The sequence below is a fragment of the Pholcus phalangioides genome, unplaced genomic scaffold (genome assembly GCF_987345545.1).
Source record: "Pholcus phalangioides strain wild (caught in Gottingen) unplaced genomic scaffold, Ppha-v1.0 ptg000036l_1, whole genome shotgun sequence".
NCBI lineage: Eukaryota > Metazoa > Arthropoda > Arachnida > Araneae > Pholcidae > Pholcus > Pholcus phalangioides.
The window spans coordinates 4,293-22,059 of NW_028301623.1; the positions used below are offsets into that span (position 1 = coordinate 4,293).

Consider the following 17,767-nt stretch of genomic DNA (forward strand, 5'->3'; position numbering starts at 1 on the left):
CCGGGATAATTTTAATCCTTTTCCCGCGCCAAAATGGACTTTCTCCAGAGAGGGGGGTTCGCGTAACTCTTCTCGTCATCTGAGTACTTTAATCAATACATCGCATGTTAATGGGCTTTAGCATGTGACGTCATGCTGGTAAGAGTTATCAGACTTGTTGACCTGTTAGATACCTAGTGACTCATTTAATTAGAAGAAAAAAAAAAAACAAACTGATACTAACTTTGCACCAGTAGCAGACAAAATCTTCAGATGATCCAGACATGCAAGATTCATGGTACACCCTAAAGCATGTGGAGCAAGAAATAACTTCTCCTTCTGCATGACATTCAAAGCAATACCAATCATGGACACTCTCCACCTTGAAAACATTAAAATAATGTCAAATATTTTTTTTTTATATTTTCATTTTTACTATTTATACTAAAAGATACGAAAATATATCAAAAAACTAAGAACAATTACAATTACTTAGTGCATGGCACATATTAGCAGATAAAAATATATCATGACACGTAAGAAAAACATTTTGTACATTTTTTGCCAATAAAGGCTTTAAAATGAGTTTTCACCTTTTTTAAAAAATTACTTGGAATAATTCTAATACAGGGCGTCCATAATTAAATGACACTATTTTAAAGTAGCCTACAGGCAAAACCAGTCATCAGAAAATTTTGAAATTTTGTGGAGGACATTATGAAGTGATGGAAATTTGTTTCAGGGGAAAAAATTAGTTGCACATGTCTTTACCAGAGGGCGTTTCATTAAGAAATGACACATTAAGGCAAACATTTACAATTTTAATAATTGTTAAACACTTTTACAATTGTTACTGCAACAAAACATGTTCCACATGATGGCCATCATTTTCAGATACCATGTGAAATTGCAAGACAGCATGTTCCACAACTGATCAAAGTGTGTGAGGGGAAATAATCAGTACAAGGCATGAAATGCTGTCTTTAAGATCAGGTAAAGTATTTGGATTGTCACGACTTACCACACGTTTCAAATGCCTCCAAAGCCAAAAATCGCATGGATTAAGTTCCGAGGATGCCATAGATTAGGAAAGTGCCAGCTGATGACACGTTTTTCTGTAAAATGTGTTTTAAGAACATTCTTAACACACACTGAAATGTGTGGAGGAGCTCAGTCTTGCATAAAGATTGTGTCAGCAGAGCTGGAACAATTTCATTCTCTAACAGCAATGCATATCGATTCCTGGTGATCGAACATGTCACTGGACCTGTAGAATGTAACTCCTTGTAGAAGTAGGGGGGGGGGGGCAAAGAATAAATGCAGTGAATCCACCCCATACCATCACTTTTGGTGAATGCAACAGAACCTCTAAGATAGAGTGCGGATTTTCTGGTTCTTCAAATTCAGCAGTTGTGAGTGTTGATTGCACCATCCAAGGGAAAATGCGTTTCGTCTGTCCAGAGGATATTCCAAGGCCATTTTGAATCGACCTCAATGTGTGCTAGAAACTGCAGTGAGAACGGGAGTCGAGCATCATAATCATGTGAAAGCAACTGCTTCAGGAAAGAAAGTTTGTACCGATAATATTGGAGGATATACCACATGATCTTATGGACACTTGATCTATCCAACGCATGTGCTACATACCTGACACTACTGCTAACACGAGAATTTGAAGCTCTGTCCTCTTCCACCCGAAGCAAAACCTCCTGTACTGCGTCTACAGAAACGGGTTTTCTTCCTCTTCCAGAATGAACAGTCAACGATCTTGTGGTTTCAAATTTCGTTATCATACTACGAATGTTTTAACATTCATTGGACCTTTTCGAATCCTCTTCCAAGTCTGATATTTCCATAGAGCAGTTACTGCAGAACTGCTGTTTTGGTAAAACAATTTGACCAAGAAAGTGCGATCTCATAAACTTATCATCATTGTGACAGCAAACACATTGAGAAACAAGATCTCCGCGAATGTTTCTGCGTGACATCACATAAATTTACATGTTATAGCCGTTGTTACTTTTATAAATTAAGATTTCTTTAATTGTATATTGTAAGAAAATATAGATTAGACTAGTGTTTGAGTAATACAGTAAAACCTCGTTAAGTCATAACCCTAATAAGTCGTCATTTTTCTATAGGCCCCTCCAGCTTTCATAAACAACAATGTTATTAAACCCTCATTTATTCGCCACTAATTTCGGTTAACTCGTCACTATGGAAAAGTTTCAGAGAGAGGGACAGATTGTTTTTATCGCTTCCTTTAAAAAAAGAGCTTGTTAACAGCATTGCCATATGCTTAAGAGTCACCATAAAAGTCTATGTACCAAAACAGAACAGTTTAAGTAACGAAAGTTACACTGGGGAAGTTAATTTTCTACTAAGGTTTTTGAAACGTAAGGGACTGTTCGAGCTAGATCTGATTTCTGCCTGGGCCCAACTAATTTAGGGCTTCAAATTTAAACAAAATATCTTTGCTTAAAAACCAGACATTCTTTCCAAAGTCTTTTAATGCTTATTTTCCCCTACCCAGGGCCCCCAAAGACAAAAGGGAATTCTGTGTTCGAGATTATCTTGTAGTGGTATCATGAACGACTGATGAAGAATTAAAACACTAAAATTAAATTAAGCGTATTTGTAAAACTAATGTACAATAATTCTTTTGCAAAGAAAAGCCAACTATTCTAACAGTTGCTCTGAATTAAAAATTACTAGTATAAAGTGTACCAGAATATTTTACCATAGTAAAATAAATAATAAGAGCTCAAAAAAGTTAAAAAAATTCTATTATTTTTCTTTTGCTATCTATAAATTTTATTAATATTGTAAATTAGATTCATATTTTAATAAATGTTATATTAATTTAAATTTATGATTTTCACAATACTGCACATTGAAACTGATGGCATTTTGCTTAAGTCGTCACTCCGCTTAAGCCGTCATAATTTTTCGATAGCATGAGGTGACGACTTATCGAGGTTTTACTGTATATTTATAAATACGGGGTGATTATAAAAAAACTATCTCGACATATGGGCCCCTAACTATCATAACATTCACAGAAAATTTCAAAAATATCAAATGGCAACACCAAGTTTTTTGTATTGGAATGTGATCTCCATACTGAAAAACACTAAATAGCGTTGGAATGGCACCTGTAGCACGAAAATCCCCGGAGCTAGGCAAGGAAAAAGTAAAAAGGACTTTGCAGTGCACCAGAGCATTAATGTTCGTTTCATTCGTCACACCGTTTCTTCGGCTGAGATCCCAGCCTGATTAGTCCTCCACAAGGTCATGTGGAAAATTTGTGAAGCACAATAAAATGCTTTATTTTATGCTGCTTCTCTGTCCTTATTGGTTGTCTTCACTTTTAGCCTATCTACCGCCGGTGATTTTCATGCTACAGTTGCCGTTCGAATGCTATTTAGGGTTTTTCACAATGGAGATCACATTCCAATACAAAAAACTTGGTGTTGCCATTTGATATTTTCAAAATTTTCAGTTGCTCTGAAATTTCATTCAGTTTCTGTGAATGGTATGATAGTTAGGGGCCCATATGTCGGTATAGTTTTTTTTAAATCACCCTGTATATATATTTTGTTAAAAAATCAACAACTCTGGCACCTACTAAAAACACAACCCTGCTTATGCCAACATTAAAGCTTCCGTAACTGTAAAAACCTTTAATTTCATCTATATACATTAGCTGACATTTGAAAATCTGACCATTAATAATGTGGCTGCTTCAGATTTCTGGCATGCATTTGAACAAATTTTCTAGGTAGGCCCGTTTTCTTTATTCAGTTGAACTATAATTCAGTTTTATTTAGTTGTGTGTGTGTGTGGGAGCAGTAAAATTTCATTTCCTTTTCATTTAGTGTTATTTTTTTTCCTTGAAAGACTGTATAGGTAGTAATTTTCTGTTAAATGTATACAACATAAATAGCTAGTCAAAATTCAGCAATCCTCTGGAGGTGTTGCCACATTTTAAATTAACAATATCGACTGTATTACACAATCTTCATTTCATATAATTTTAAATTTACAACAAAGAACATTTTAACAAAATTTTAAAATTTTGAACAACAAATTATCTTCTCTTCTCAAAAAAAAAATATAATATATATATATATATATAAATATTATACAATGGGGATCCCATTTATAATATTAAAAATTAGATCAACTTATTTTTGTGGTCCCAGTTTTACCCATAGAGATTAACCATTTAAATCATTTTCTCGCTAACAGCATTTATTCCTGATGGTTTCTTGAAAAGTGTTATGAGAAGAATTTACTGTATACAATATACTTGAATATAAGAAAACCAGTCTGTAAAACAGTGGTTCTCGAAATTTTGCCACTCGTGGCTTCCATCATTAATCTGCAGTTTTCCAGACTAGTTTAGTAGATATTGGGAATACATATAAGAATCACAAAAGTATGAATAGGCACAGGCACATGCATAAATATTTCCAGCTTGTCACAACGCCCCTGACAAAAATTGGCAAAACCCCTAGGAACCATGACACACCCCACCTTGAGAAACACTGCTGTAAAACAATAACCCATGCACTCACCATTTTTTGTTCAGGAAAATAGTAAGAGCTTTGCTCAACACCAATTTCCAAGCTTTTACGTTTCATTCGTTTCTTAACTTCGATAAGCGAGTCCATTGCAGCAAAATTCAACTGCTCTTCCATCTCCTCCAGGCTAATGTCATGAAGACGCGTAATAGTGTGATAAATTCTATCCAGATTTGCCATTTGCTTGTGCTGGCGAATTGTTGATATAGCATTCCATAAATGTCGCACAATATCTGGCCTTGCGAATCTTTGATTAATGTTATTTTTCACTTGAGCATCAGGAGGCTAAAAAAAAAAAAAAAAAAAAAAAAAAAAAAATCATCAAAGAAATATATACATACACTTTCCAAACAATCATTATAGTCAACGATTCAGTCTTACAAAAAAGCATGCAGTAGCAATCTTTCTCCGTGGTCATGCCGCCATTTCTGTTGCACCCAGGTGTCAGAAAAGTTTCCAAAAAAGACGAACCTGGTGTCAAACTCATAGCGCCTCTAAGCATCCTTTGGCACTTGAGTGCAAGTATCTTATAGACCTGTGCTACTGCGCCCATTTACATTATGCAGGGATGGGATTGCTGTTGACTCTCTTCGGAGCAGTAAATTTAGTGTTTCGAAGCAGCAATCTGTGAATTCGGAGCAGTGCGCAGAATCATTATTACCTTTGACAAAAATGAAAATTTTTTGAACCGAAATAATCAGATTATTAAATTTTGAACATTTTAACCAGTTATAGGGTTCCAGCATCAAAAATCAGTTTTATATGTTTGATAAAACTTGCATCCACTTGTAGGGACATAAAAATTAGTCATAATCCAAGCTGGGCGTAGGAAGAAAAAGTTTACAAATCAAACAAATAAGCATACATTAAAAAAAAACCTCATGACATTTTGTTGACTCTGTTTCTGATGACTCATGACTCTGTTTTCCTCCAATTTCTCAAGAACACTACACATTTTTTTCTTTCAGTGTTTTCAGACAAACTTCCTCACTTTCGATGTCTACAAAGTTTTTTCTCTTTATCCACACTTCTATCATTTTCTCTGCAGTGTTCAGCAGAGTTTTTGATAATAACTGAATTTCAAATCCCTTTCTTCTGCTTTTAGTCTTTGATTCTCATCTGGTCGTGGAACTTTCTTATCAAAAAAGTTTTTTGGTGCTGAATTCTGTCTTGGTACTTCTGATGCGAGCTGTGAACAGCTTTCAGAAGATTGGCATCGACATCAATATCTTTAGCATTTCGAGAATTTTATTTGCCTAATGCCATTGATACTTTCAATCGAAAGATTTGATCTATGTTGCAGGAAATGTTTGTTTACACTAAAGCCCCTCTCGCAGTCTGCATTTCCATGTGGGTAAGACATGTATAATAAGGCTTTGACGAGTACAAGCAAAATTTTGAACTTTGCACTTCCAAGTTTTTTAGATCACAAATATAGATCCCCAATATTTATCTAACCTTTGATAACTCACATGTATATCTTCACACTGTAGAGAAATCTATTCATCCAAGAGAACAGGGACATCTGAAGGACAAACAACTTGCGGTAGCTTTGAAACAATGTACATGATAATGAAGAGTTTTCTAGTCAGAAAACGGGATGCAAACACTTCACTTTTTCCAGCATGGTGTTCTCAAAAGGTAAAACTTTAAGTAAGTGCTTGATGATCTGGCACCAGTGCAAGTGATCTCTAGCACCTAATAGAGAAATTTTTTGTTGAGAACAATCCCCCAACTCAGCAAGATTGGATCCTATTTCAGCACCAACAACCACATTTTTCCTCCAGTTCTCACTGCTTTCTATAGCTAAATTCTGAAGCTCAGCAATTCTAACATTCTGAATATGTTCAGATTTCAGGAAATGTGCCATAATTTTTCTAACAAGAGCTCCTAGCTTGTCATACAAAATGTGTATGAGGGGCTCCTCTTTTTCAAATAATGTCAGAAAGCCATTCAAAAGTTCTGATGCTTCTTCCAGAAATAAAGCTTTCACCAAAACACTTTTATCTGAAAGGACTTCCTGGATTTGATGCAGTCGAGATGAGTCTGATCTGGATTTCTTACTCCTGAATCGATGCTGAATTATCTCTTTCATTAATTCTGGAATTATTTCCTTTATTAATTATTTCTTTCACTAATGCTAAAATTATTTCTTTTTTCATTAATGCTGAAACTATTTCTTATTAATGGTGGAATTACCTTTCATTAATTACAGAATTATCTTTAATTAATGCTCAATTATAACTTTCATTTATTTTTGGAACTGAAATTCTTTTTCATTAAATCTAGAATTTTTCTTTCATTAAAACTAGAATTTTTCTTTCATTAAAACTAGAATTTTTCTTTCATTAAAACTAGAATTTTTCTTTCATTAATTCCAAAATTCTTTCATTAATGCTGTAATTATCATTCATTAAAACTAGAATATTTCTTTCATTCACGCTAATTATCTCTTTCATGAATTCTAGAATTATTTTTCATTAATTCTGGAATTATCTTTCATTAATGCTGGAATTATCACTTTTATGATTTTGGAATTATCACTTTCATCAATGTTGAAATTCTCTTTCATTACTTCTGGAATTATCTTTTACTAATTTTGGAATTATCTTTTATTAATTTTGGAATTATCTTTTATTAATTTTGGAATTATCACTTTCATTTATTTTGGAACTGAAATTATCTATTTCATTAATTCTAGAAATTTTCTTTCATTAATTTTGGAATTATCTCATCGATGCTGAATTTATTTCTTTCATTTATTGTTTTAAACTCCTATTTAAGACATAAGAAAATAACGGGGATTGTCCGTGTTTTCACCGAGTCATGTGATCTTCCGACAAATGATGTTGCGGACGACGTTCTCAGCACTGCCAAGGCGAAGACCGCCGACGTCATACTCTCTCCAGCTCGATGGTGCAAACATAGTGCATCCGCATTTCAGATTCCGAAAACCTGCATCGTCTCCGATTGGTTAAAAACCCGAACTTTATTTAGCTCGAAAATTTGATTTTTTAATCAGTCGGAGACGACACGGGTTTTCGGAATCTGAAATACGGACGCACTATTTTTATACCCAAATGCAGGAAACCTTGGCAGAACAGGTCATCTTGATGAATTCTACAAAAAAAACCGGAACATACACAAAGGTTTTCTATAAGGTACAGTAGCAACGCCGAGATTGACGTCACGGATTGATTCAAATGACGTCATCGAAAGCAAAAGTTGAAGCGGGAAATATTGTAACAATAGTTGGGAACCTTTGGGGAATTTGCCAAACCTGCCTCTATCTCTTATTTTTGAAACATGTTTATATAGTTGTAATTGTATAATCTTTAATAGAATTTATGTTATCTTACCTTTTATAACCGTGCACGGTTACTTCAATTAGTCTGTGATATTTTCATTGCTCATAGTCTGGTAAAATGTGCGATATTGATCACATCGCCATTTTAATTTATTGTTGCCATTCTTATTTTTGTAAAAGTTCCTATAAAAAATCTATTGCCATTTATTTATTTAAATTAGACGTTGTATTTTCCTATTGGCTGTGCTCTGTGTATTTTTCTGAGATGGTCGGTCCCAGGAGTTGGATCGTTCCGTATTTCCTTTTATAGGTATAAATTCCTGATGCCACTTCGCATTAAGCCGCATTCGTTCTCGCCTTTCAAATTGAGATACATCACTTTAGGTGAAGGTGGTCGCCTTTGGGTGAGTCATCTGAAGTATGAAATAGTTCGTCTCTCTGTTGCTATTACATCGCCAGCTGGTTCCGGACCCATCATGCCACATCTCTAGTCAATCATTGTCATTCCCGGTTGCTGTCATCGTTCATCCGTCCGTCTTATGGTTCCGCATCGTTTCCGATCGTCATTTCCAGCCGTCGAGTTTGCAGCTCTTCCCGCCTCGGGCCGTGACCTTCCGACAAGGTCGATGAATGGTTCCGCATCGATCATTGCTTCCGATCGTCATCTCGGCCGTTGTGTTTACAGCTCTTCCCGCCACGTGAGGTTTCATCTCGGATCGTGACCTTCCTCCAAGGTCGATGACGTCACGGCACGTGTGATCCGATAAAGATCGCCTAACTCCTGCAATCGGACTAGATTGACGAGACAACGGACTTGCATTGGTGCACGGTATGAAAATTGAGAAATAATTCTGTTATTCCTAACTTATTTAATTGTTAAAGAATTAATAAATTTACTTTTGTTAAAACCAGAAATTTCTTTGAAATCATTTGTCTCTCTCCTTTGTGTATCGATTGCACCGATTTCCCCAGACCAGAATCCTGGGTAGTTATGTTGGGTTGTCGCAATATCAGAGAACCCTGATTGGCGCAGAAGCGCCAAATTTTCTCGGCAAATTAACGTTATGGCACAGTATGTAGCAGGAAATTGCTAATGGCGCAGCAATCCCATCCCTGCATTATGTATATGTTACGGTAAATGCAATAAATACAGCATTATTATACATACTAATCAGTTATTATGCGTTTAATGAATTTCCCCAAATTTATCACTTTTATCGGTGATTATGCATAGCACCAAAGCACTGTTTGCAATTTTAATAAGTACTAAAAAATCATTACATTTACAAGTGATTACAAGTGATTATGCATAATACCCAACCGTCATGTCGTTGGTAAACATAAATCATACTATATGATATACTATACATGATAAATCATACTTTATGATATTCTATACATGATAAATCATACTTTATGATATTCTATACATGATAAATCATACTTTATGATATTCTATACATGATAAATCATACTTTATGATAATTCATGCATTTATAGTATCATTATATTGGATTGTAAACTTTGTCATCATTATATCAGGGCCTGACTAAGCTCACTAGACATACTATAATTTATCATACTTACCAAGATGACTGGTAAGTATGAGTAATAACCAGTTATTAGGTATAATAACTGTTTTATCACATTTACCGTAACATATAACACATATGAACGTCATACTGTCATGCTGTAGAACCTTTAATAATGCAGGTATCAAAAGAGATTGATTACTGTGCGTTATAGCATGATGTCAATCCAATAGGCTACACAGGTGGTTCTCAAAATGATGGCATAGCTCCTTGGGGCACCGCCAACTATTATCAGGGGCGCTGCGATGACCTGTCCTTATTAGTGTGCCTATTCAATACAATGAAGAGGTTTTTGTTAGACAATTCTGGGGAAGGGGGAGGAGCAGTGGATACATGTCTACCAGGGTAAGGTGTAACATATCGTGTAGAACCTCCAGCAGAAAAGTCTTAATATAGTCAAATTATTTTTTGAAAATATGAATATTTTAATTTTTGTTAACATGTTTGGTGATTGTGGCTGATTTGCGCTGTTGCCATTCTAAAGTATTTCTGTTCTAAGGTTTTTAGTGATGTAAGAATATGTAAATCATTTGTGACAGTCGTGACAATCTTGTTTTGTTTTGAGACGAAGTGTTGCAGTAGGTTGGTTGTGCCTAAAAAAATTATTTGTAAATTTGGTATGAATCATTGAGCTTATATTACTGGAGAGAGCATCCAGCCGCCGCGACGGCAGTGACATCAAATGCAAGGAAATCATGTGACTGTGAAAACACAGTTCGTGCCTGGCAATTTGCCCATAGAAATGTACAGTTTTTGGAATTAATTCTATAATTTTTCTTTCATTAATTTTGGAATTATCTCTTTCCTTCATTCTGGAATTATCTCTTTCCTTCATTCTGGAATTATCTTTCATTAATGCTGAAATTACATCTTTTTTTAATTCTGGAATTATCTTTCATCAATTTTATTAGCATCCCTTTCATCAATGCATAGCTGCCAACTTTTGAAAATGAAAATTAGGGAGGTTTTCGCGTGAATCCGTATTTTATGCTAAAACCACACCCCTAATAAATACAAAAGGGATTTTTCTAAATAAAATAGGGATTTTTCACACAGAAAAGTTAAAGCATAGGGAATAAAATCAGTACTTAAAAATTGAAGTCAAATAAAAAATAAGAGATTTTACACACATGGAAGTTAAACCCTCGGGAATAAAATCCTTATGCAAAAAAAAAGTGAAATTGGGGCCAAAGCTTCAAAATGGTGATCTAAAAAAAAAGAAAAGGTGTGCAATCAGAAACGATGTGAACAGACATTCTGCGCGAATGATCGCAAAAACATCGGAAGGTGAAGGGGGGAAAAAGCATCAATTTTTTTGAAGAACACTGACTTTTTGTGACACTTGCTTGATGTTTTTTCATTTCATATGGGTGATGATGTCAGTCTTTCCACCATGACCGATGTTTATGTCTGTAACACAACTTGTACAAAAAGGAAAAGTCGGCCCTTTTGTGGAACGTTTGATGAAAGGAAATTCATCGGGGGGAATAAGTATCTTTAAAATTAATTAAATATGTTTTTGCTTATCAGTGTATTCATGTTTTGTTATATTGCACGTATGTAACTTCAACGAAAGAAATTTTGACAAGATGCGCGGCACTATAATCTTCAAATATTATCCAGGACTATTGGCTGCTAAGCTATTTCCCTGAACGATAAGACAAACAACTTTCTTGTTACCATCAGAGGGTTTGTAAAACTTCCTTGTAAAAGAAATTTCCCCATTTACGACGTGTGACATCATTTCGAAAGGGGGAAAAAAACAGAGGCAACAGACTTCATGCCCCACAAGAAATTCCTCAGGGATTGTTTTCAGAAGCAGAATGTTTTCAGGGATTGTTTTCAGAAGCAGAATGTTTTCAGGGATTGTTTTCAAGATTTTTTAAAAATGAAGGGAATTTTTAGGGATAATTAGGGATTTTTTTGTGATTTTCGTAAAAATTAGGGAGATTTAAGAACTTTTCGGGAGGTCGAGGGATGAAGCTAAAATTCGGGAGACTTGGCAGCTATGTCAATGCTGAAATTATCTCCTACATTAATTCTGCAATTATCTCCTACATTAATTCTGGAATCATCTGTTTCATTAATTTTGGAATTATCTCATCAATGCTGAAATTCTTTCTTTCATTTATTGTTTTAAATTCCTGTGGATGCCATAAGAAAATAACGGGGGATTGTGTGTGTTTTCACCGAGTCACATGATCTTCTGACGAATGATGTTGGGGGACACTGTTCTCAGCACTGGCAAGGCAGTGATGGCTGACATCATACTCTCTCTAGTAATATAAGCTTGATTGTATGAATGTAGCTTGTGACTTTTTTTTTTCCAAGCCAGCCACAACTCAGGTCTATCGCCATGGGCAATTTACTACCTAGTGAGTTGTGCCGAAAGTGTAAGTATGCGTACCTAACAGTCTGAGTGCGTATCTAGTGTTGTGTATGATTTTTTAGTGCGGCCATCTATATCTCACAAGTGAAGTGTAATGACTGAATATTTGTAGTGTTTGTAGGACTGTTGCTCTCTGTGGCGAGACTTTTTAATGGGGAGATCGGCTCGCATTTGCGCCTCGAAGTTGGGAACCACTGAAAACCAACTTCAGCCGACCACCACTGTGGCGACAGTGGGGCTCGGATCCGGATCCCCGCGATGCGAGTCCGTCACTATGACCACTCGACCACCACAGCGGCTGTAGCTTGTAACTGAAGTTATCCCCTCTTGCACTCCACTTTCTCACTTGTCTTGAGCCTTGCATTGTACTTGGGTTGTACCCTTGCACCTTACATTTGGCTGTTGGGTGGTTAAAAGTTTAACTAAAATGAATAAATCATAATTAACTGTCTGTGCCTAGGCACTTTTGCTAGAGGTTCGATTCTGCCTTCTCTGTCCTACAAAAAGGTTGAGTAATTACATTATTGCTGTCATCTAATGGTGACCTTGTTGACCAAATTGATCAAGTTCAAAATCTGAGGATTTGATCTAACAATGTGTTTGACTCCTGGGCAAAACTGACGATCTGAATGCGACCATGGAGTCAGACTTCGATATGGAAACTCAACATATGTGATGACATGACATAATAAACTCGTGTTGATGGAGGTGTGATCACAATTGAAAAAAAAAACCCAAAAAAACTGCCTAGTGCGATTGATGACTGATGCCAGTGTGAAAAGAAGACTCGACCTTGGTGAGATTGTTTAATATTTTTATTTGACAGGCCATGATTGATCAATCTTAGTAATTAATTTTAACCTAGAGTAATGTGTTAATTTTTCCTTAAATTTTTTGTTGAGAACCATGTTAGAAATTTATTGTCATTGTAAAAAAAAATTAATTTCTAAGAGTAAATAACATGTGGTGGAAAAAAGTTTTCTGTTTCAACTTAGTTGTCTGCTTACTATGGATATATATATATTTCCCAACTTAATAAAAATGACAGGGAACGTATTTATGTCTACAATACTATAATGCTATAACAAGGTTCTACATAACAATAATGACATATTTATGTTATAATATTGATATAAAGGTACCGTTTAGCTTGGGGTGGGGGGGAAGGATCCAGTTGTTAAGAGTTTGAAAGTGAAAAATAAAAAAAACAAACAAAAACTATGTAAAGATTTCTACTTTTCAGACAAAGGAATTAAAAAAGAACAAACTTAATTGGGGGGGGGGGGGAAGCGACCGAAATAGTCTTACCTGAGGCTTAGATGATCGCAGTATTTTGGAGGTTTTGGAAGAGGCATCTTTTGCCATCAATCTTCTTTTTTGCCTTTCAGAACTTCCATCAACAGGTCTTCCAACACCTGGTTTGGCTTCTCGTACATATTCATAGGGTTTTTCATATATTCGTTTTTTAGAAAAACAGAAATTTGCTACAGTTAGATCTACCTTCCCACAAGCAGATACTAATAGATGGAGAAAAAAAACAACAGTAAATATATAAAACTTAGAATGATATTATAACGAAAGATTTTACTAAGGCTGGAATGACACTATCACTATAAAAGTTTGATAAAAGTTATTCCATAAAACTTGACAAAAGGAACCAATAACATTATCCGTTGCATTTGTTCAATGCAACCAATAATCTTATTGGTTGCATTGCTCAAGTTTTATAAAAAAAACTTTTATCAAACTTTTATAGTGCAATCCTAAGACCCATTTTTGACTGACGTTGCGTTTGCACTGCTCTTTGTTAATAAAAATTTTTTAAGTAATTTTAATTACATTTTTTGTGAGAAACATCTTTTGAGGAGAGGCTAATGAGGCTAAGAGCTAATAGCTCTTGATTTCATTAGTATTTTATAAATTCTGTTTACTTGTTTACCATAAAATTTAATTTTTTATGATTTTCGTTAAGAATTTTTTTGTTCTGACCATAAACAGAAAAATAACTGTTTCAAAACTTGAAAAGAATAGTTTTACCAAAATTTTTTTTTTTTCATCACATGGTACATGAGAATTTCTATAATCAACATTACTCACTCTAGTTTCATTTAATATTTAAAAAAGTTAATTACTTTGTGCTAATTCTAAAGTTGGTCAGAAAAAAAAGTTACATTATTTGAAAAGAAAAACATACTAGATTAATGTCTAATATCTTGAAAATTAAATGTGCTATTAACGCAATCAGTACGAGTATACCTCCCTTTATGCGGTTTCGCTAATTTTAAGAAAGTTAATTTTAAAAATTGCAACCAGCAAAATTTTGTCTGTTGTTTCATTTTAATCTTGAAAATAGACTTGCACATTAGAAATATAACAAAATTAAAATGACAAAATCCATTGGATTTGTTAATTAATATGAGACAAATGTGGAAGAAACGCTCAAATCCATGTCACAAACAAACATCTTTTGATAACATATCGACACTGCCGACAGAGTTTTAATCAAAGAAAACGATCCCAATGAATCTAGAATTTTTGTAAGTACTTGGAAAGGATATTCAGAATTCTCCAGCTTTGCTTCAAAACTTTTTCATAAAGAGACGAAGAATGTTGCATATCAGCTGACTCTCAAGTAGATTTCATTAAAAAAGTTACAGCCTATCATATCAGGTACTTCAAGAAAGAAAACAGTCCCTAGTATCAATCAGAAGTAGCGAATACAGAACTAAGAATAAAAAGTATTAAGTTTATTCATAAGCTTAAATCATTTTTCATGAAATAAGTCAAATTCATTGACAAATTTAGGCTTACTTTATAAGTTTAAATAAATAATTCATTGAAAAATTTTATTTTCCTGCTGGAAGTTGGGCTTACTTTTTCCCCATCATTCTGAAGAAAATCCCTATCTTACTCACGCTAAATTTAACTTAACTAAAAACTTTAACTTAGTTAACTAAAAAATTTAACTTTAACTAACTAAACTTAAATTTAACTTCAATTAATCACGCAAAGCGAGGGATGCCCGTAATCATGTATTAAAATTGAGAGCATTTTGGTCATGAATCGGACAATAGGCCAAAAATAGACTGAGAATTTATTTTCACTAGTTAACTTTGCTAATTTATGTTAAGACTGTATATGTTTTAAAACATATTAATTGTAATATGCTTAACCAGTCATCTGACTACAATAGCATTTGCCATAATGGCCATATGTAACGGTGGTGTCTACGATACTGTATGCTGCCAAACAGATTTTAGGTATCCTTCTACTTCATAATCTCACCACTAGATGGAGATGAACAATTATACTAAAAGGTATAGGGTTATTATTAGTATTATCTTAGCCATTTGCTTTGCAAAGCTGCATCCTCAAGTTTTTTCTTTTAAAACATATATTCTATCTTATAATTAATAACATACAAGGAAAAAATATAAGATCTACATGTCATTTTATGAATTTCAATTAAACATTTCTATTTAGAAAACTGTAAATGATAAATATTTTCCAGCATTCATTTTGAACTGGAACAACCCATGCTGTCATTACATTTAATTGATTAAGAATTCAGCATTCCTATTTAGAAAAATAATGAGTTTTACTAATTAACTTTTATTATTATTATTTTTATAATTTTAAATATATAACAAAGAACATCAGTTTTAATGTTTTTATGAAAAACTCAATCAAAATATATATTTTAATAGCTTTAAACTTTGGGAAAAAAAGGGGATGCACATCATGAGAAAAAGGGGTACCTTAGGTAGTACACAGAGAAATTAATTACCCAGATGACTGGTTAATAAAGCATTGATTTAGAATTTCCCTTGCAGAACTAAAAAAAAACCTACAATAATAACAAATGAATAAATAATATATAGCTGCCATGAAATTTTCTTAGTTAAATTGAAACTGCTTGGCTTGTCAGTCATACCTAAACACACAATTCCAGTTCTTTATAGCATGACTTTACTAATCTTAATTATTTATCAGTTTTAACTGAGCTCTTAAAGAATAGTTGTGTAGTTAAGTTTTAGTAAAGATTAAAAAATAAACAGCAGACACTCTTTATAACGCCCCCATTCTGTCAAAAATGAACGTTACATCTCAGATGGTTGTTATATCAAAAGGAGAACATATGGGACGGCTGTTACCTGAAAACATTTGGAACTTAAACTTGTTGTAATGAAATTTTTGCAGTAATGCAGAAGTTTTATAACATGTGCAGACTGTATATATATTTCAGATATTTTAGAATGGAACCTTTTATCCCAAATTATAAAATTTTATTGAATACTCATTCACATTTATTAATGGCAGCAATATTATTTTTACTGATTCACTAATAATAACTACAGTGATGACAAAGTAAAAAAAGAAAATTGATTTCAAGAACTGCTAAAGACCAGAAAAGTTGAACACCATAAAAGACATTCAAGGAAATGATTTAAGAAAAACCGAATACATAAATTTTTCTTCATAAACTTACAGTATTTTGCCAATTCCTTTGTAGAACGCTGGGAAAAAAGAAGAAATAAAAACTATTAAGAGCTAAAAATGATTCCATTTAATTTCAAGCAAAACAAAGATGAAATGCATAAAAAACTGATATCTCATATCTTAATGTGTTTCAAAAACCAAACTCAACACAAATTAAATAATAAGATGAAGTCACATTGAGATGAAGTTGCTGACATGCTATAACACATCAATAACATGACATTCTGGCAAAAGATGAGAATTAAATTAATGCAGTTGACGGCGTCCAAAATAAATCCTGGTTGCAAGAATGACGTCTGTCAAACAAATTGTCATACTTGATATCAGAAAAAATGGGACAACTCAGTTTTTCTTTCCCATATAACTCATTACAAAATGTTCAATCATTCCATATTTTTTTAAGCTAAAATCCTGCATTTTTTTTATTCAGTCACTGAGGGGTTAAAATGGAACTGTCTAATGTATCACAAATTACGATACTTCTTATATGATGTACGATGCATCAATAGATATTGAGGAAGTCTTTCAGGTGAAAACTGAATCTGAACAATTGAAAGACAATGACTAAGAAATGAAGAGGAAAAGGACATTTTTCTTTTTAAATAATACATTTGTTTCACTATAGGAAAGCCATTGCAAAAGCAGCTTCATGCATATGAATTATAGCAAAAACTGCCACCTGATTATGACATACGAAAATGTTCATCAACCAGGGAGGGGAGAAGACACTTCCTAGCCTCCTACATAGTTTTGCACACTGATATCAATAATGTGCAAGGAAAAAAAAAAGTTTGGTTAAACCTTAGTTTCAAAATGAGCAAGAAAAACTTTTGACTGAAATTTTTTTTATAAAACATAAATCCAAGTCCCAATAACTATAAATGAATTTTCCCTCACGGCGGTTCATTCCATTTTTGTAAAAGTGATAACAATAACCAAAGTATATTGATTATAATAAGCGGCATCAACTGTACTTGATAGGAACTCGGGTTTTCCAAAACTTTCATTTATTTAGAATGGAAAGACAAGCTTTTTTTCTCATGCCAAAATTTGACTATGAATTTTAAGAAGTTCCAACTTTGTTTTACTAAATATTAAAAAAAAAACGTAATTTCTTTTAGGAATCTATTTCTTTGAAAAATATGTCTAGAAGAGATAACTCACCAACTTTCAAATTATAGAAGACAAAAAGAAAAAAAATCCTATTATGTATGTCTTATTGCTAAAAATATACAGATTAAAAGTGACAGCTGATCTTAATCACAATATCCATGGCTAACATCTGACTTATGCACATTTTATCCACAGTAATTTGAATTACATTGGGAGGAGGGAATTAGGCGATGATGGGTTGTTTATTTCACTATATAAAGTTAGTACAGTGAAGCTTCGATTAACTGTCACCATCCGGACC

At 33.7% G+C, this 17,767-nt stretch overlaps 1 protein-coding gene across 1 annotated transcript in view; it reads right to left on the minus strand.

Annotated features, from left to right (window-relative positions):
* Positions 1–223: 223 nt before the first annotated feature.
* LOC149065949 (uncharacterized) overlaps positions 224–17,767 on the minus strand; it is a gene marked incomplete at its 3' end in the record, with an annotated part of 35,980 nt that continues 18,436 nt past the window's right edge. Inside the window, exons 11-14 of the mRNA XM_089253304.1 lie at positions 16,343–16,370; positions 13,162–13,370; positions 4,560–4,850; positions 224–361 (exon numbers count right to left, since the gene is read on the minus strand). Coding sequence (XP_089109430.1) covers positions 224–361; positions 4,560–4,850; positions 13,162–13,370; positions 16,343–16,370 — 666 coding nt within the window. The remainder of the gene's footprint in view (positions 362–4,559; positions 4,851–13,161; positions 13,371–16,342; positions 16,371–17,767) is intronic.